General features: G+C 40.2%; 3 protein-coding genes across 6 annotated transcripts in view; all 3 read left to right on the top strand.

The window, feature by feature from the left end:
• Positions 1 to 2,045: 2,045 nt before the first annotated feature.
• LOC109525816 (mucin-5AC-like) lies at positions 2,046 to 10,178 on the top strand. The gene is made up of 10 exons (XM_019886596.1): positions 2,046 to 2,142; positions 2,327 to 2,424; positions 2,624 to 2,901; positions 3,798 to 3,901; positions 5,027 to 5,486; positions 5,565 to 5,657; positions 5,743 to 5,779; positions 6,188 to 6,259; positions 7,218 to 8,393; positions 9,573 to 10,178. The coding sequence occupies exons 3-10, from the start codon at positions 2,662 to 2,664 to the stop codon at positions 9,818 to 9,820; spliced, it is 2,430 nt and encodes an 809-aa protein (XP_019742155.1). The 5' UTR covers positions 2,046 to 2,142; positions 2,327 to 2,424; positions 2,624 to 2,661; the 3' UTR covers positions 9,821 to 10,178.
• A 2,173-nt stretch (positions 10,179 to 12,351) lies between these two features.
• On the top strand, positions 12,352 to 15,446 carry nudt21 (nudix hydrolase 21). The gene is made up of 7 exons (XM_019886599.1): positions 12,352 to 12,641; positions 13,664 to 13,864; positions 13,943 to 14,006; positions 14,286 to 14,375; positions 14,540 to 14,615; positions 14,700 to 14,814; positions 15,035 to 15,446. The coding sequence occupies exons 1-7, from the start codon at positions 12,520 to 12,522 to the stop codon at positions 15,054 to 15,056; spliced, it is 690 nt and encodes a 229-aa protein (XP_019742158.1). The 5' UTR covers positions 12,352 to 12,519; the 3' UTR covers positions 15,057 to 15,446.
• Positions 15,447 to 16,205: 759 nt separating this feature from the next.
• The window catches only part of ogfod1 (2-oxoglutarate and iron-dependent oxygenase domain containing 1), an 8,205-nt gene continuing 4,804 nt past the window's right edge, over positions 16,206 to 19,606 (top strand). For 3 of the 4 annotated variants that reach the window (XR_002170243.1, XM_019886954.1, XM_019886955.1), the window contains exons 1-5: positions 16,231 to 16,442; positions 17,349 to 17,494; positions 17,579 to 17,625; positions 18,517 to 18,617; positions 18,700 to 18,816. Coding sequence is in view for 3 of the 4 variants with exons in the window: in XM_019886954.1 (XP_019742513.1) it covers positions 16,280 to 16,442; positions 17,349 to 17,494; positions 17,579 to 17,625; positions 18,517 to 18,617; positions 18,700 to 18,816 (574 nt within the window). In the remaining variant the exon portion in view is untranslated. The other variant, XM_019886956.1, reaches the window with a different exon arrangement.

Here is a 19,606-nt window from a genome sequence, read left to right as displayed (position 1 = left end):
GTGGCCCAGATCGTACCGAGGCGCCAGTTTTGAATTCACGCGTGGGCGTGGCGACAGGCACAAGTTGCTCAACATGACGGCGTGCACGTCAACATTTGGAAACTTTTTCGGCGAAATGTATATTTTTGCGGAACTAAGCCATATTTGCGCTGTCAGTTAAGGTTATCCCCCCCCCAAAAAAACACCATTTGGTGAATTAGGAAGTCACTCACAAAAACCACCACAGGGGGGCGACTAATCTGCTAACTCGTGCAATCATGATGTCTTGTCTTGTCGACCCCCTTTCTGCTCGAACATCTGCATCCAGTTTTGGGGGTTAAACGAGCCCACTGAGCTTTTACATTTATCAAGCATCTCTGTTATATGTTGCATTGTTTCATTAATTTAGAATTTGTCCATTAAAATATACATTTTCATTTTTCAAATAACTAAATAATTTAACCTGCATTTAAAAACATTAAAGTTGGAGCTCACTTCACTTTTGTTGACAGTTTATTCCATTTGCGAGCAGCATAACAGCTAAATGCTACTTCACCATGTTTGTTTTGAATTCTGGGCTCCACTAATTGACCTCAGTATGCAGACTTCAGAGCCTTACTGGTTTTATATCCATTGTCATGTCTTTAAAGGGGAAGGTAATGCACAAGTTTTCTTTACAATAATAAGTTCTATGGTCCTACTAGCCTAAACATGTTATTCTCATTAATATTTTGTTTGTGGATTATGAGTTAAGTAGGAAAATCCACCCGGTTTTGATTCATTTTAGGGGGCGGGCATTTTGCCGTTTGCTATCCGCTGAAAAGGTTCTTCCAGTTGCCCAGCGCCTGTGTAACAACCACTCACAGCTCATCTTGCAAATATCTCTTGGCTAAACTCTGAAAACAGGTGAGCCGTGATTGGTCCGAACCTGCGCGGGTGGATTTTGCTGCTAAATCCATAATCCACAAACTGAAAATTAATCATGACGACATGTGTGGAATAGTGGGGACGCATAGGACACATTATTGTAAAGAAAAATTTGGAGTTGTCTTCTCCTTTATGATTATCAAGACCTGAACAATTCAGCGATTTTTAGACCAGTAGCAACATTTTAATCTGTTCTACAGATGACTGGAACTCAAAGTAAAGACTTTGGGACTGGAGTAATATGTTCTAATCTCTTTGTTCTGACTTCTCATCAACTCAAGGCCATGTATAAAAGCAGACTGGAATTTGGTATTGATATTGTTGTACTGATCCAAAATCCACCGGGAGGAAGCCCAGAGGAAGATGCCTCGGGATCCCCCTGTAAAATCTGGATGAAGTGACTCGGGAGAAGAGAGTCTGTGCTTCCCTGTTTAGGCTGATGTGATGGAGGGATGGACTGATGGATGGATGGGATTCACACCTATAGCTTATTTAGAGTATTAATTGAACCTAAAATGCATGTTTTAGGAATGTAGGACAAAACCAGAGTTCAGTCATTCTTCTACAGATCACGGTTCACATTTTGTGGTCTCTCCATATTTTTAAAAGGTGCTATACATATCGTATTTTATATCCTGAACTTTTGGCTATGTTGTGGGATTTTGTGGTGATCATTTTGCCACCCGTATAAATGGTCCTGCAGACTTACACAGGAATAACTGCGAGGCAGAAGGAAGAAGTGCGTAAAAGACAGAGACTGTTAAAAGTTGGGGATCATTTCACACTTAAAAAAACATGGTGCAATGCAAGGTGTCTCTGTCTGTGTGAGCCCAACTGACGCTTGCCCGGAAACATTTAACCTGAGCCAACAACAGCCGACCCTATACATGCTTTTGCTGACCACCACATCACTCACCAGGCCAGGCCCCACCTTTTAAAGGCACACAAATTCAAAGTCACTGATAATACAGTGTAGAACATGAGGATGGCAACCCCAAATGGACGAAAGTAACACCTGCACCTCACATGCATGTATTATGCTTCAAACTTAAAAAAATCTACCTGTACAGTAATCCCTCACTCTGACACGGTCCATCTTTCATTGCTTCACTGTTTCATGGATTTTTTTGGTGTTTTTTTTTTTTTTTTTTTACATTGCATTGTGTTCTGAATCCTGGTTGGCTAAAGGACTGTAGACGAATGTGAATAGTCTCCGTGCCTCATCACTGAGAAGAGGTCTCGTCTTCTTAATTTGTGTCTGCATAACTGTATCATACCACACGGCCTCTAGGTGGCCAAGGTGGGCACACAACAAGGAGCAGCACATTGAATATGATTGCTGCATTAAATCATGATGCGCAAACAGTTTAATACTTTACATTCTATTTAAATACTCTATGTTTATACTGTTTTGACAAAGCACAATGGACTCAGAGAAAATCCTTACTATCCTGGGAAGGACAATCAAACTCCACACCGGATTTGAACCTCCCACCTCAAAACTATGAGTGCGATGTGGTAAGTGCCTTGGGTACACATGTCAAATAAATTATTCATTTGTTACATAACCAATGGAACATGTTGTCCATTTCAGTTTTCCCCACTGAAGTCCATTGATGTCTACCTTCTAGATTTTCATATAAAAATGTCAATGTGGTCACTTAATGGCTCTACATAATTTTCTTATTGTCTTTTCCTGATCGTTTTACTCTCCAAGGGGAGGGGGCACAGGAAGGCAAGGCTCTGTTGTCATATATGTCAGTCTCGCCGGGGCTGGCCCCTCCCACATCAGCAGAGGCATTACATACTGCTGGTGCTTGTGCTCTTAGCAACGGTGCCTCAGCAACAGAGCCCAGGCAACAGAGCTCCACGGCAACAGAGTGCCGTGTCTCCCCAATGGAGCTGCCATTGGGCGGACCAGCGCTCAGGCACTACACCCAGAGCCGACCGAGACCTCACCGACAAAAACTCAACTATCGTCCCAGCAGACCACAGGTACTGTGAGAAATGAATTCAAGAGAAAGAATGAAAGAGCAAGAAGGCAAGGTGAAATGTGTGTGTGTGGGGAGAAAATGGAAGGGAGAGAGTAGATGTAATAGGGTGCAGAGGGGAGAGGCAGGGGGAAGGGAAGGGACGGATGGAGGGGGAAAGCTGCAAAGAAGCCTGCTCCCTTGCTTGAATAAGCCAGTGCCATTGTGCCGGTAACTAGCTGTGTGAAGACACAACAAATGGCATTTGCTGTGATTTCCAAGAACGTGATTGCCTAAATAGCATTGCAGATGGTAGCTTGGTTTCAATGTCCCTTTTTTTTCACTCACACTGAAAAAAAGCCCGCAGCCTTCTATTTTTTTCCTCACAGGATTGAGCATTTAAAATGTGCATCATCTGATTTCTCTTCATGGCTCATCGTGTTGTCACATAGCTCTATGGCTGTAGATATACAGTACAGTCACTCCCTTGGAGCCAGGTCAGGGAGACAAAATCCAAGCAATTCCCTTGACACGGTATCGTATAACAGTGACTTCTGCTAAATTTGTGCTCTGCAGCAAGCCTCCCTGCTTTTTTTGTGACTTGTGGGCACAGATGCTCATTCAATCAGTATGATTCAGTCTGCATATAGGTACAATACTGATTTTGCAGTATCTACTTTGGCAAAAGCAAGTCGTGCATGTAAAGTCTGATCACGCCTCTGATTGTACGTTACTGAGCAACTGTCTCCAAGGAGGCCCAAGCCAAAATATTCCTATAGAGGCACTAGTGAAGGACTGTGTGGATTTTGTTGAGGTCAGTATTACATAATGTGAAGTTACAGTTCTACCTTTCATCCTCACACCGTAAGGCTTCAACTTTGATGTAAAATGCGTTGTTGTATCTTTTACAAATGCAATCAGGAGACTATAATTGAGAGTGAAAATGAAGTCCTTGAGCTCATCGGGCGTGTAGACGAAGGAGTGGAGGAGTTCTTTACAAAGAGAGTTCTTCCTGCTGATACAGAGTGAGTATCACCAGTTGCCTTTCATTGTACACCACTCTGTTTTGTCTCTTGACACTGTGTGTATAGGGTCAGCATCGCTCTAAAGTGCCTTTGGTGTCCTCATCAGAATCATTCAGTCATCATGGCAATGTTGCATATTCATGAAACTACAACAGGTTATTTGATGAAACAAGTTATTTTGATACTGAAATTGATGTCCACTCTGTCTTTTTTGGGTCACTGCCTGTTTTAAGATGTTATGTTTTCAGTGACATCCTAACATTTTGTCTTTCTTCAATGGAGGTTAAAACAGTAGATGTTTGCAGAATAAGTATTTACACTCATTTCTTCCCCGCAATCTTCATATTTTGTGTTGTTGGCTGTCGTTGGGCTCAATATGTTCACTCTGTCGTAGTGAAATATAACCGTAAACAATTAACACCAAAAATTCAGCTTGCCCAGTAAAGGTTGCCCACATGGACAAAAATGTCGACCCTGTCATTGTCCACCCTGTGAGCAATTAATTTATATACAGAATTTTTTTAAAAAACGTGTGGAAGCTTGACAACATGCATTTCTAATGGTATAACATCTACTTATGCCGAATATGAATTGTAACGGGAAATCTCATTTTTGGGCAGTGAAATCAAACAAGTTTCAAACGTACCTTATTGCGATATTAACTCTAACAGCTTCCATATGAATTAAAAAATGACTGTTAACTTTCCACCTCATTCACATTAAGAACTGCGTCTTCGGCCACAATACGATGCACTGTTTTAGAGATGATGTAATAAACATACAGTATACAGCTACAATGTGACTTGGACGAGTGCAATCCTTCACCCAAAAAGTTTTAAGTTAGCCAACATAAATCTCCTGTGATGACAGACAGACAGACAAACAGATGGACTAGAAGTGCCATTTTGAAAACATCCATCAAATGGTTCAGTTGTCGCATTAACGTCTTAAATCAGGGGTGTCCAAAATTAGGCCTGGGGCCATTTTTTTTTTTTTTTTTTTTTTTTTGCATTTTTAGTTGCTGTCAAAAAAAAAATACTGCATTACTCTGACTAAGTGCTATAAAAATATAACACAGCACCGTATAGTAATCATGATTTGATACGATTGATCTTTCACATTTAGGCAAAAGCAAAATGAAGAACCAGAGTCCATCACAGTGGACGAAGTGGTTCCTGCCACTTCTGTCCCTTGTCCACCACAGACGAAAACACTCAGGAGGAAGCTTGGGGATTTCTTTACCCTCCGAAAGAGACGAGGCCTGAAATCAGAGACGGGCCAGGAGGGTCGACCCAAAAAAGCCTCCATCGCTGACCTCATTCGCCCTCTGAGGGAGGCGGCCAAGTCTGATAAAGAAAAAGATAAGGACAGAGTAAGGGAGCAGGACAAGGAGAATGAAAAAGAGAAAGGGAAAGAGCAGCCCAGTGGTGTTACTGGAGAGTCAACTGCACAGGAAACACCTGCCTCTGATGTTCCACCACTGAGGGGTGAAGTGGCGCCACCCCGCCGTGCTCTCAGGGAAGGAAAATCCCAGTCTCTTATTTTACTGTCCGGATCAGCAGCAGGGGCTGCCAATGCCAGAAAGGTGAGTGTCACACACTCAAAGATTATCAGGCTGTCAGGTCGATGTTCATTTTTAAAAGATTTCCTCTGTGATTTTCAGAAACAATTTGAAGGCCAACATAGCTTCGAACAGAAACTTCATCTTATGCTTCAGCGTATTGGGGTTTCCAAAGCACAGCCGGAAGAGATGCAGGTATGGATCCATCTGACTTTGAACAATGTAGATTTTGCCATTATCCAAGTAAAAACATACTTCAATGTTTCCCATATTCTCATAGAATCCAGAGAGAGAGATGAAAAAGGCAGAATCTGAAGGTATGTCCAAAAACAAAAAACGTTAGCTAGCCAAACTCACGAGGATAGAAGGTACAGTAAAAGGGTAATTGGTCAGTTTGGACATTTGCACATTTGTCGGCGGAAGTTTAGACATTAATGGCTGTGTTGAGTTGTTTGGAAAGGGACATTAAATCTAGACTTATGGTTTAATTTGACTACTGTGTCATTTGTTTAGTGTTTTCTGATATTGTATAGATATTTGAAACTTGTCCTGCGATTGGCTGATGATCAATCCAGGGTGTAGCCGCTCCTTTTTCCCAAAGTCAGCTAGGATAGGCTCCAGTTCACCTGTGATGCAAATGAGGACAAGTGCTATAGGAAATGGATGGACGAACACTTAATATTTCATTGTCATTTTATCTGAATTATCTTCTTTTCATGTTTTAGGCACCATTATTGACAGTAAAGTTGAGCCAACCCCAGCTTTCACAAAACACAGAACTATGTCAGCCTCCTCGGGTAAATCACACAAAAAACTGTGACATACAGTAATGCGCAGAAGTCTTATTCCACCATTATTTCTGTTGTTTTAATGACATTTATGGCAGCAGTCAATTAGACGTAGTAAAACAATAAATATAACCACTTGGACAGATACAGTTAACAGAAGTGTGTCAAAAAAAAAAAAAAAAAAAGATTTTCTCCAAACTTTTTAGTAGGGTGGTGTGTGATGATCACAAACGTAAATGATGGCAACAGCAAGAATCCATTAAATTAATCTGATAATCTGGACAAAGGTGCAGCTTTTAGGAACAGGCAGTGTAATATCTTAATCAATTATTTGATCGTTGACAATTCTTGGAATTCAGGATTGATTAATTGTGTCTCGATTGAGGCACAATGGAGTGCACAAATTGATTAATTAATCATTTTCCCTATAGTATATCAAGCAAATTCAGTCAAATGCACATTTTAGGTGATAAAGAATTGTATTTTCATAATTTGAGTCACTAGCTACTTGCCTGGTCACGGTGGTATTCGCTTACTGACTTGCTTCCGTTGTCAAAATTTTGTACGAGAGGATACTATGAAGAACAATTTGTAGCAGGTGGTCAGTTTGGGTTCCAAGTGGGCTGTACTGATATGGCCTCGTTGTATAAACCACATGACATCAATGGAACCGCCCTCCCCGCCATCTGTTCATCAACTCTATGAACCTGGACGTAATCTGATAACTCAAAAAAAACAGATGGGTGAACACAAGAGTACAACACTTAACTTTTTTCCCCTTCTTTAGTTAATAGTTTGGCCTTGTTGGAGGTTTACACTCTAACTGAGGGACATTGTAGTTATTATGATCATGATAGTAAAAGAACAGCTCAATGGTGGCCTAAGACTTTTGCAAATGTGAGTCATCTTCCTTGATCATACTGCATATCGTTATTATTATTTTTTGTCTGTTTGTTGTTATCATCAGATACAAGGCGTCATATTCGACCAAGCGTGTCAGCACACGAGTCAGCTGGAAAACCCGCATTGCCTCCAAAGCCCATCCTCAAGCCTGGTCCGGGCCCCGCAACATCTGGCCGCAACACGCCTGAGAATGAGTTGGTTCAAATAGAGGAGGGGAAAACAAGCACACCCACTAAAGAAAAAAGTCCAACGGCAACTCCATCTGGCCCCGCTACTCCTGCTGTAGTGTCAAATGACACCCCTGACTTAGCTGACATGACTATTTCCTCTTCTCCTACTGCAACTTCCGAGTCAGATGTGCTTGCTGTTAACACCACTGCAACAATCGCAAATGGTACAGATGTAGATGGCAAGCCTTCTGACCCTGAAGTTCAGCTTATTAGCACAGAACGATGCATCTCTATCTCCCCGACAGCTTTTATCGAACCCCCCGCCCTTGTCCCTCAAACATCTTCTGAGTTTGTTACGCCCAGATCCTCTGCCACTTCAGACTCGACAACAGTAACCTCCATTACCATCTTGGAAACTGTTTCTAGTCATCTCAGTGAAAGCGAAACAAATACATCAGTTAAACCGACAAGTCCAGTGTCAAATGGTATTGTTTCATGTGGTGAAGTGACCGTTTCTGTCATTTCCACTGTAGAAGTGTCTACTCCAGCATTAATCCAACCTGCAGATACCAAATCAGATTTGGCTACCAGTTCGCTTAATATAGCGAGTGACGATTTCACTGCAAGCGCTTCAATAGGCACTAAAAGGACATCTGTGGCCCCGAGCCCAACTCCTCCTAAATCTGATATCTCCATTATCAGCTCCTCCACCCTTCCTCCTGCCAGCAACACCTCCATTACCACCACAACATCTACTGACTGCACAGACTCTTCTCCCTCCATTGTTCCGTCAACCTCATCCAGTGAAACCAACTCCATCGTCTCCACCACTACCAATAACGCTGCTCGAACGACTGCAGATGCAATTAGCTCCCCACTCACGACTGACCCACTTTCCTCAAAGAAAACCAGCTCCACACTCACATCAGTTATCACCTGCCTCCCTGCTTCTGAAGACTCCAGTATTACCGGGCACACTTTGACCAGTCCAGCACTTGCCCATGATAGCCCAAGGCAAGATTTACCAACCAATCTTGACGAAAGATCGAGTTCTACTGTAAAAGGTGCAGGTAAGGATAACTTTAAGGAAAACCAGAGGTGTCAAAACTTTTTCCACCAACTGCTAGAATTAAAAAAAAAACAAAAAAAACAATGGACCACTTTGAAAGTTCTTTGACTTTAAAGACCCTGTAAAGTGACTTCAGAGATTTGTTTCTGAATAAATTATACATGTTAGAAGATAATTGCTGAAACCATGCAAAGACCGACAACTATTCAGTACAGTACTCTATTGTAGAGATACAGCGTTAATCCGTTCACCACTTAAGTTTTCCAGATGTGTTGGGTGTGGCTATAACGGTCCCCTGTGACCATCATCCCTCCTGCACAATATAACAATTCATCTGTTCGAGTTATTATTACTGAGCGTCAAGCATGTTAGCTTGTGAACTAGCTGGTGGCTAGCGGCTCTTGTTGCGGCATAAACAGCCCTGCGTCAACCTGGTTTGATAAATTTCAGCCACCGAAGCTCTAAGTACAGTAGATAGATTTTTGTTTCTCAAACACGTAGGGTTGCGTAGGTATTAGAAAGATGCTGGATGTCGTAGTATGCATTTTCCAGGTTGCCGTAGTGCTATTTGATTGACAGCTGAGCAGGGCGTGATTGCAGCACATTCAGTGGACCCGCCCACAGTGTTTGAGTATCGAGACTTGACTTGGTTTTTCACTATTTTGAAGTCCTTCGTGAGGATAAGTGTCTTAGATAATGGATCGATAAATAGTTGTGTAGTAGATAGTTTGTGTCTTTGCATATCTATAAAAGGTCTATTTAAAACCAGTTTGTAATCATTATTAGTCGCAGCACTGTCACTTATATAGCGCTTCTTTAGTTTGGGTACTCCAAGCGCTTTACACTACCTCATTCACCTACAATTGACACAGCACTAAGCTCAACTGGGGGTTCAGTATTTTGCTCAAGGACACTTGGACAGGGTTGCAATCAAACCAGCAACCTCTGGGTTGGGAAACGACTGCTCGACCACCGAGCAATGCCACCCAATTGTACCCATTATTTTTAAAAGAATATTGCCAGTCATGTTAATGTTATTTTTACAATAGACTCAGGGCCGCTAAAAAATGTACAGTTGTCTGCAAATGACTCCCAACCCATTGCTTGGACACCCTTGTTCATGCATTATTTTTCATTACTTTTCTAAGTATAATTCGCACAATTTCTCTTCCATTCTCAGATGTGGAGCTCGAGGTGGTTCAAAAGAGCAAACAAGCTGAGGAAAGTGAAAGCAAGAAAGTCATGGCTGGCGGCAAAGAGAGTGAGCATTGTGAGGAGAAATCAGCTCAAGACAACAACGAAGCAACAATGAAAAAAGCCCAAGAAGCAAATGTGAAAGTTGAAGACGTTACAGTGGCAACAATAGAAGGAGAGGCTGAACCTGCACTGGAGAATGAGCCCCCAAACCAAGAAGAATCAAAGAAATAGAAAATATATACAATGGTACAGTATTGCTGAATTTGGGACCAAATACTGTGACACAGGCAGGTTAGGTCACAGTAAATAAATGGTTAAATGATCCATGGCACTTCCTATGGGACCACCACACTATAGCAGCACACCACACACCCGGTTGGGCCACTGGACCAAAGAACTGAGATCCATGGTGTGATGTTATCGACAATTCCAGCAGTGTCTTTTGTCCTTTTTTTAACTTGTGTTTGAATTTCACATTGCACGTGTGATTATGTACCATAAGACAAGTACTGTGTTTTGAAGACACCATGTTTACAATAGATGGATAAGAGCAAATAGATATGACTATTAAATGGAATACTGAATTGAATTACTGGGATTTTTTTTCTTCAATTGATATGTTTGTTTGTATGTTGAAGATACTTATGTGTAAATCATGAAATTACGCGGAGCGAGACAGACCACGAGATGTTGTTCAAAGTCCTGGAACTTCTCATTTAAAAATCTAGAATCAGCTTGAGTCAGACTTTACGAAACGTATTCAATGTGATAAAGCTTATTGGCGAGCTGTACTGTATTCATCGTGGAAAACAGGATACCCCATATTATTTCACACAAGGAGCCTCGGGTAACACATAATGCAATAAGACACATCCAAAATGGCATTTCATTTAATAATAATAATAATATTACATTTATAAGCGCCTTTCAAAACACTCAAGGACACTTTACAATCAAAAAGAGAACAATATAACCGCAGATAAAATTATAAATAATAAAAGGAGAGATAAATTGAATTAATTAATTAATTAATAATTAATTTAGAATGTATATCTTACTTTATCTGGTTTTAGTTTATGATAGTACAGCACATTACAAACTTTTCTTGGAAGTCATTGGCGACCTTCTGAACAAAACAGCTGGGGAGAGAAAACGAAACAATTCATATAATGTCTCTGTAGGCCCAAAGAAAAGTCCCTGATGACTACTTGACTACATACTGACTGCCTCAGTATTGAACATTCCTAGCTACAGTGGACAGCACTTCCCCTAGGCTTATGTCATGGATGCCAGAGAGAATAAAGCAGCCTGTGTTCAATGTGCAGTGAAGACATACTGTATTGTACATTAAAGCGGGTCTGCGGTTAGAGGCCTTGGGTGATAAAAACAAGTAGATGAATGATTAAATGATGAACAACTACCAGACACTTAACAAAGAAACAGTAATACTGTTCAGAGTCAGTTAACGGCTTCTAAGGGCGCACATAAAGTCTCTTTACAAATTCAAAAGGTTTTAGAAATGCAAATCAATAGGCAAATCTGTGGATATTATGATAAAATGAGGCACCATTATTTGCACAGAACACACTAAGATTTCCCTGGCTCCATAAATTTCTTTTGCCATTTTTGCCAACTTAATCATGTAGTTTAGTGGAGTACAATGAAACATCTGACGGTGATCTGGTACATTGTAATTACAGCGCTGTCATAATTAACTCTCACTCACAGTGGAGAGTTGTTTTAGAAAGTTCAATGTGACTAAAAACTTTGACTACAGAGTATATAGAACAGATCGAATAAACATACAACATCACTTGCTTTAGTTAGCGGTGGTACGGTGCAAAAAGTTGTTAGCACATCCACAATTCTGGGGTCATGGGTTTGAAACCGGGGTCGGCCTTCCTGTGCGGAGTCTGCATGTTCTCACATTCCAAAAAATTACATGTTATGTTGACTGAATCGTGAATCAGAGCGCAGCTTACAGTATATTTAAAAGACTAAGAAGCCCTTCTGCTGTTGCTCTTTTTATGCATCAGTATTTTGCCAATGAAACAAAGTACTGTAATTATATAATATAATATAATATAATATAATATAATATAATTTGTCCTTAGGTGTAGATATGAGTGTGAGTACTTTATGTGCTCTGAGATGATTGGCTGGGGTGTAGCTCCCTCGTATCCACTGTCAACTGGGATAGGCTCCAGCTCACCAATGACCCTAATAAGGATAGCAGCATAGAAAATGGATGGATGGGCTTTTCTGTATTATTTTTTTAATTGTCATGAGTCATTGTGGACATGAGCAACAACATCACAAAATGCGGGAGCACACTGAACTCACAGTGAATGGTATTTATGTATCCTTTCATGTGATTGATGTTGATCACAAAATTTGGCATTCACTGCAAAAGAATAGAATCAGGGTTTCGTCATTTTTCCCAAATGGGTTGCCCAGAAGTTTTTTCCTTGTCTGGACGTGGTGGTGGAAGTGGTGAATTGTTGAGGATTTACTGTAGGCCAGGATGTGCCTTCAAAAAGACTGTGAACTGTGGACTTTTAAGATTGGTAGGTAATTGCTATTTGAATTGCTTTTTAAAACGTTATGACTCAATAATTAATTGATAGAGACTGTCATTGTTAAATCAAATCACCTTGGACAAGCGTCTTGGAAATTGTGATCTGACCAACTTGATGATTCACTCCAACCAGCAGGTGTCGCTGGCGGCAACGCCATTATGAACAGAACGTCGTGTTTCACCCGGAAGTGGAGCGTCGACGGAAACGACGGTGGGCTAATTATTGAGGACTGTCCATTGTAGTCCTCTGTATTTTTTACATAGCTATTTTATGCATTGCGCCTATTCCGAAAAAGTCTCTGGATTTATCGCATTCGCAGGGTAGTTAAATCTCTACGTGCACACGTAAGATATGTCGGTTGCGCCTCCTAGTCGCTCGAACGCAGGTTGGCCGCGCGGTGGTAGCGCTCAGTTTGGAAGCAAATACATGCCCGGCCCGGCTAAGCCTCTCACCCTGGAGAGGACCATCAACTTGTGAGTTCATCTATTTATCCATAAATAACCTCAAGTTTTTGCAAAATGTGTTTCTAACCTTTAATTTAATGAGGATCCAGCATAGCCACGCCGTGTTACTAATGGGAATGTGCATGATTACGGTACTCTCTTCTATAGCGTAATATAAGAATTGTCAGTAGTTCTGAATGGGAGTATATGGGATTAAGTATCATTCATGCAAAAAGAGCTGAATAACAGCCACTTCTCCCTGCCAACAAAAACGAAGAAGGTCCTTAGTTAACAACAAGCCCAAAAATTAAAAATTAAAATTAACTCAAATGATTGGAGAACATTTTGACATTTTATGTTGATGATTATTTTGATGCGCACAAATCTTTATTTCTAATTATTTTGTCTTCCTTTTTTTGTGATTTATTTGTATTCCAAATATTTCCACCACTACAAGTGGAGTTCCAAAGTTTAATAAATCGGATACTCGGAGCATATTACAAATAGCTCCAGAGATACCACTACAAATGGAGTTCCAAAGTTTAATATATCAGATACTCATAGCACAGCCCCCATTTAAAAGAAAAATTCATGAATTCATTCAGTGAGAAATAGTGGCCTTAGTCATTTTAGAATGTTTTGAGAAACCGGAAGGAAAACAATCCCAACAAATTCCACAAACAAGAAAAGTTCACATACCTGATTTCAATCTCTGGAGATGCAGACTCTGGATGACTGAGAATCTTCATAGACAAAGAAAAAAAACATGATTTATGAAGCAATATACATGTTTCTGAATAAATGCAGTTTTACAGAAGTGCAAATGAGAACCTAGTAATTTTGTCGAATGAAAGCAGTTCTTGCTGACATGGTTCATTTCTTGCAGATAGTAACTTTGGTTCCTAGGCAATAGAGACATCCAGTGTCGATCCCAAGCCTGGATAAATGGGAGAGATGTTTCAGGAAGGGCAAGCCGGCATAAAATGGAACACTACTACATTTGTGAAGACAAAATGCTGGATACCTATGATGGAACACGTATATGTCTCCAGGTACCCTCTCACCAACTATACATTTGGGACCAAGGAGCCTTTGTATGAGAAGGACAGCTCAGTAGCGGCTAGGTTCCAGCGGATGCGCGAGGAATTTGACAAGATGGGAATGAGGAGGACAGTGGAAGGTGTACTTATCGTCCACGAGCATAGGCTGCCACACGTCTTACTCCTGCAACTTGGCACAACTTTCTTCAAACTGTGAGGATTTCATGTTATCTGGAACCATCAGATGTGTCTTTCTGAGTCCATGTCTGATGCTTTGTTTCTCTCCTTTAGGCCTGGTGGAGAGTTGAGTCCTGGGGAAGATGAAGTAGAAGGTCTGAAACGTCTAATGACTGAGGTAGGGGTCCGCAGAATATGCGGTAGACTGTATAAATTATATAAAGTTGGCCTCGGGTGTACATTTGGACTCTGCAGAGTAAAAGCAGTAACTTGGGATGCATCAATACCAGTATCATCACTCAAAAAATTATTTAATACTACGCACAGATACCTTATCATCCAGCCTAACATATACCGTATTTTCCACATTTGAGTTGAGATGGTGAAGGTCTCTCTTATTGAACTTTTCTCTATGCAGTAATTGCCGGGTGTATATTGTTATTTGTTTGCATCTTAGATTCTCGGACGGCAGGATGGCGTAAAGCAGGACTGGGTGATTGATGATTGTATTGGCAACTGGTGGCGCCCCAACTTTGAGCCTCCACAGGTTTGTCCTTCAAACTGGAATCGTCACAAGATGTTTATTTGTCACAGTCACACTAAGTAGCTATCATATGCAAAATGTGATGTTTGTTACATTTCTTCTCGTAGCATTGTTTCTTTTTCAAGCAGATGAGTTTCATCTATACTCTCTATATTTGTGTCTTGCAGTATCCTTACATTCCAGCTCACATTACCAAACCTAAGGAGCATAAGAAACTTTTCCTGGTTCAACTGCAGGAAAAAGGTTGGTATATATCGTCGACATGCGAAGCTGAATAAATGACAAACGGAATGTGAGTGAGATGTGTGTGGTTCGTTGTGTTTCCAGCACTGTTTGCCGTCCCCAAAAATTATAAACTGGTGGCAGCCCCATTGTTTGAGCTGTATGACAACGCCCCTGGTTATGGACCCATCATTTCCAGTCTACCGCAGCTCCTGAGCAGGTAATGTTCTTTTTATTGTGTTTACTGATAATCCAAATCGAGCCAGTAATTATATTACACGTCACTGAAGGAATATATTCCATATCCTCTCAATCTGTAGCTTTAGTGGGCTGTTTGTTTCATGTAACCATGCATGACTGATGGGAGTGAGAGTTGGAAAGTTGTCTGAATATTTCTTGAAATTAGTCTTAAGTTTTTTTTCTTTTTTTTTCTTTCACAGGTTCAATTTCATCTACAACTAAGTGAAAACAATTTGGCTGTCTCTGTGAGTGCAGCCCAGTCGAAGTGAAACTTGAAGATCATGTGGAGAAAGCAGAGAAATTATACTTCTCACCTTGGGCTCCACTTTCACATGAGAGAAATGTGTCCTGTGTTGAATATACTGAGAGTCCACGGGGATGTTTAGCTACACTTTTTGTCAAGAAAAAAAAATCTTTTTTTCTTTTAATCTTGTTGAACTATTGTTTTGTTTTCTTTTTTTGTAGAAGGTACATTTATATTGCATTATGTTCAGCTTTTAAACCTTCTCGGAAAAGGCTTGATTAAACCAACAATTACTTTGTTTACTGTTATTTTAAACAACGTTATTTTTTCTTTTTTAATAAAAAACGACATTTAATAGTGTGTATACATATGTTTTTTTCATGAAGTGTGCAGGAGCAATTGGTTATTTGCTTCCACTTGGATGGTGATTTTAAACATTGCATAGCATATATTAGTGGTCCTACCTGAGATCATCAAAATAATGCGGCAGAATATGATATGCATTGCGAATTTGGCAGTGTGAGCTGATGCTCTGTGAAAGTGTATGGAGCGGTAGCCTCGCAGAGGCCAGTGGGCGAATGTGCCATGCTCACGTTTCATACTTAGGTCAATACAATGTGTCCGTAGGGCTCTGTTTGAATCCAACTAAGTTTCCTAGATGGCCCGGAGTTGTAGGATTCCACCTGGTGGTCATTTTTATCTCTATTTTATTAAAATGATTGAAAGCAAGTTCCATAACCATGCAGAAATGATATGCTATCATTTGGATTTGGTCAGGATTTAGCTCAACACTGCATTTAAAAAAATGTTTCGCGACCACAGCGGGGATATCTATCTATCTATCTATCTATCTATCTATCTATCTATCTATCTATCTATCTGTCTATCTGTCTGTCTGTCTGTCTGTCTGTCTGTCTGTCTGTCTGTCTGTCTGTCTGTCTGTCTGTCTGTCTGTCTGTCTGTCTGTCTGTCTGTCTGCCTGTCAGTCAGTCAAATTTACAAACATTGGATTGCATAAAGAGTTTAGTAAAATCTCCAGCCTGTTAGATGGGTGACGTGAGACGACGTTTCAAAGATAGGCGGGGGGGGGGGTGAACTGAAACCGTCATATTAATGCGACTGGATGACTGCTTCCGTGGCGTCACGGTAATGGAGACATTTTAATGCGTTGTGTTCACTCAGTCACGAGCCAAACTCTACCATGGCGTCTAAAAGACAACAGGGCGAATGTATGAAGTCAAACAAGAAGAAAAGGAAAGTAAATAACTGTGAAGAAACAGCAGAACTTTGTCGAGTCGTTAGAGACGAGAACGTGAAGAGGGCGGTGAAGGAGGCATGGAGCCTTAAGTCTCACTACACCCATGGTCCGTAAAGTCAACACAGACCTAGACACAAACGACTTAGCTTCTAGTTAGCTCGCTGATTGTAGCAATGCTAACACTGACAGCAAAGAACATTCACGTAGTTTGACAATTGCTATGCATGTATTTATTAAACTAAAACGTCTGTAAAAAAAAAAACAGCTGCACTGCATTTTGGGGGGATGGATGGATGGAGAATTTAAGATATTTCATCTTGGTGTTCGTCAATGTTTGTCTCCTGTTCACATGGATTTCATCTATTCATGGCTGCTTTCATTTCTTTCCACCATATTATTTAGTCACATTGAAATCACGCAGACATTTCCTGCTTTATCAATTGTAAATTTACAAAGATTCTTTTCCCAAGACAGAGTTACTTACACGTGAATACTAACTCATACATTTTATATCTATCGATCTATGAATCTATTTATATCATGGATACTTGATATAATACCCTGTGTTTGCAGTTGTGAGGAAAATTTGTTTTATATTAATCAAATGTTATCCAGTAAGAAAGAAAACAAACTTTTTGTGAACATAGCATAAGTTTCAAATAATAGCCTAGTAGTTTTTGAGTAACAGCTTGTCATTATTGACATTATAGCATCCAATTGCATGTCAGTTAAGAATTGTCATCCATGTTTACCTTAAAGTATCTTCGCACGACTGACCAGGCTCCTACTCCACCTGCCCGGGAGACATATGTCACCAATACAGATCCTATGTACAAGTGAATTGTATGAATTACTTTTAAGGTAAAAATGTAGGCCAAAATTTACTTAATTTAATGCGGCACTGGCAGTCAGACAAAATTACGTCCTACGTGTGTGTGATATTTCAATGTTGAATATTGATTACATTTTCAGCAGACAATTTAAAAATCCACTGTCTTTAAAAATGTTGCAGGTGATTTGGAATTGGACTGCGATCCTTTCCCTCACTGCGTCATCAAAAACTTCATCAGTAGTGAGAATTTCCTGGAGAATCTACAGACAGAACTGCTCATGCTCAACTTTCAGGCAAAGTCCAATGATCTCTACAAGTTTAAACAGGTGAGCCTCAAACTGATCCGTCCATGACTTTTCCAGCAGGTGGGTCTGCTGTGTGAGCATTTATTTATTTTTTTCCACCTGCAGTCAGATGACTTGAGAAAGCAAACCAAACCACACATAGCAGGCCTGAGGTGAGTTTTTCATGGCGTATTTGTGATCATAGCCGATAACACCTTAAGGACACCGATTGACAAGCCTACATCCTGTTTTCCTCCTCACTTTCCAAAATTGTTCAACAGTCGCGACAGCCCTACCTGAGTTTGAACTGTCAAGTAGGTGAACATCAGAAAAACTTAAGTCATTGGAGACGTTGCACGGTTCATTAGTGCCACCGGAGGGAGCCAGAGATTACATTTGATACCCAGATAGAATAATGGGGCATTTTTTTATTCGAAAGGGATAAATCCCAAAATTGGCAATCATATTTTACAGCACATTACTGTGTCCAAAATGTATTTATTTAAGCTTAATTGATCAATAAACACCAAATCGCGTTTAATGCAGGAGGATGGTTAGCTTTTCTCACATCTGATGTCCATACCAGCCATGAGAAACAAGATAAGCAATGTATAACTTGATGTAAATATGTGTTTATGAAATACAACTCCCGATGGTATTCGCCCTGGTGAATCCAAACCATGATGAAACGCAAAATGAAGGCTTCCGCTTGGGGTCATTTATTATTTATGCTGCAACAAAATGTCATGGCAGGTTGGAACAGTGAATGAATTTGCCTCGATGTTGAGACCTCCAGCGGCTCAAATTTACACCCATCAACTGCTTGTTTGACATTCTCATGTACAAAGCGAGTGTGTATGAAAATAGACACATGGGATAAAAAAAAAAAAAAGTTGATGCAGCCTTGTTTAAATGCTTGGTTTATGTGATGTGAAAAAACAAGACTATTAAAAATCATCTCAAAAAAATTTCCACTATTAATGTGACCATTTGGGCATGTGAGTAGGGGTGTGTAGACTTTTTATATCCATTGTTATTTGAAATTGTTTTTTGTCTAATTCCAGATCAGCGCTGTTTAGTCAGTTCCGGCTATGGCTTGAAGAGGTTTTAGATGTGAAACTGGAGCCCACTGTGGATATTTCTTGTGCCAAATATGAATACACAGGTGAGCATTTAACCAGAATTAACAATATTTTTAGTCTTTGTGTCATTGATTTGATGTGTATGTCTTTCCTAACTGTTTGTAGATATTCTTTTGTGTCACGATGATGAACTGGAGGGGAGGCGTGTTGCGTTCATTCTTTATCTTGTCCCTTCGTGGCTGAGCAGTGATGGGGGTTCCCTCGATCTTTACACAACAGATGGTGAGTTTTTGTCTTAGTTTGGCAAGGGGTGGCATACGGTGGCTGGAAAGTGCAAAATAAAATAACAAACTGACACAAAACAAATGTATATTCCAGAAAAGCAAAGGAACAAAAACCAAAACAAATTTACATTTAGGAACACAAAAAAGAAAAGATGATACAAATGTCCCTCCCAGAAAACAAATGGAATAAAAGCCAAAAACCAATTCACATTTTTTAAAAAATGCATAAAAGCCGAAGGAAATTTACATTCACGAAAACAAATGACAAAACAAAGGTACATTTCACAAAACAAACAAAAGCTCCCAAAAAATTTGCACTTCAGAAAATAAATGAACAAAAGCCACAACAAATTACAATTCACATAACCCAGAAAAGGGAATGTACCCTAACGCGGCCTGACAGGAAGAGACAGGAAATGATTGCGGAACTGAGTGCAACATTTTGAGTTGCTGTCTCGAGAATCTTTTTGGTGGCTAACAAGTAAGCCACTTGATGCGGTTTTGTATATCATGTGATCGCTCGTGCGAGTGTTTGAATGGCACTGAACAGAGAGAAGGCCAAAACGAGCAGGGAAAATCTCAAGAGATGGATGCTGAACATACTAAGGACACTTAACTGTACAGCATAACTGCAGTTATTTGACGCTATATTGGTTGACGGCACCTGACCTTCAGACTCTTTCAAATGGAAATTTGTTCCTTTCAGAAGAAAAACCTTGCCCATCATAGGAAAATCATGCCCATCAATTCACTCACTAAAGAAGCCCACAGTTAAAAAAAAAAAAAAA

This window comes from Hippocampus comes, unplaced genomic scaffold (assembly GCF_001891065.2).
Source record: "Hippocampus comes isolate QL1 unplaced genomic scaffold, H_comes_QL1_v1.1 scaffold261, whole genome shotgun sequence".
NCBI classification, from domain to species: Eukaryota; Metazoa; Chordata; class Actinopteri; order Syngnathiformes; family Syngnathidae; genus Hippocampus; species Hippocampus comes.
Note: the sequence above shows the minus strand (reverse complement) of the source record. Positions and strands in the feature narration are given on the sequence as shown.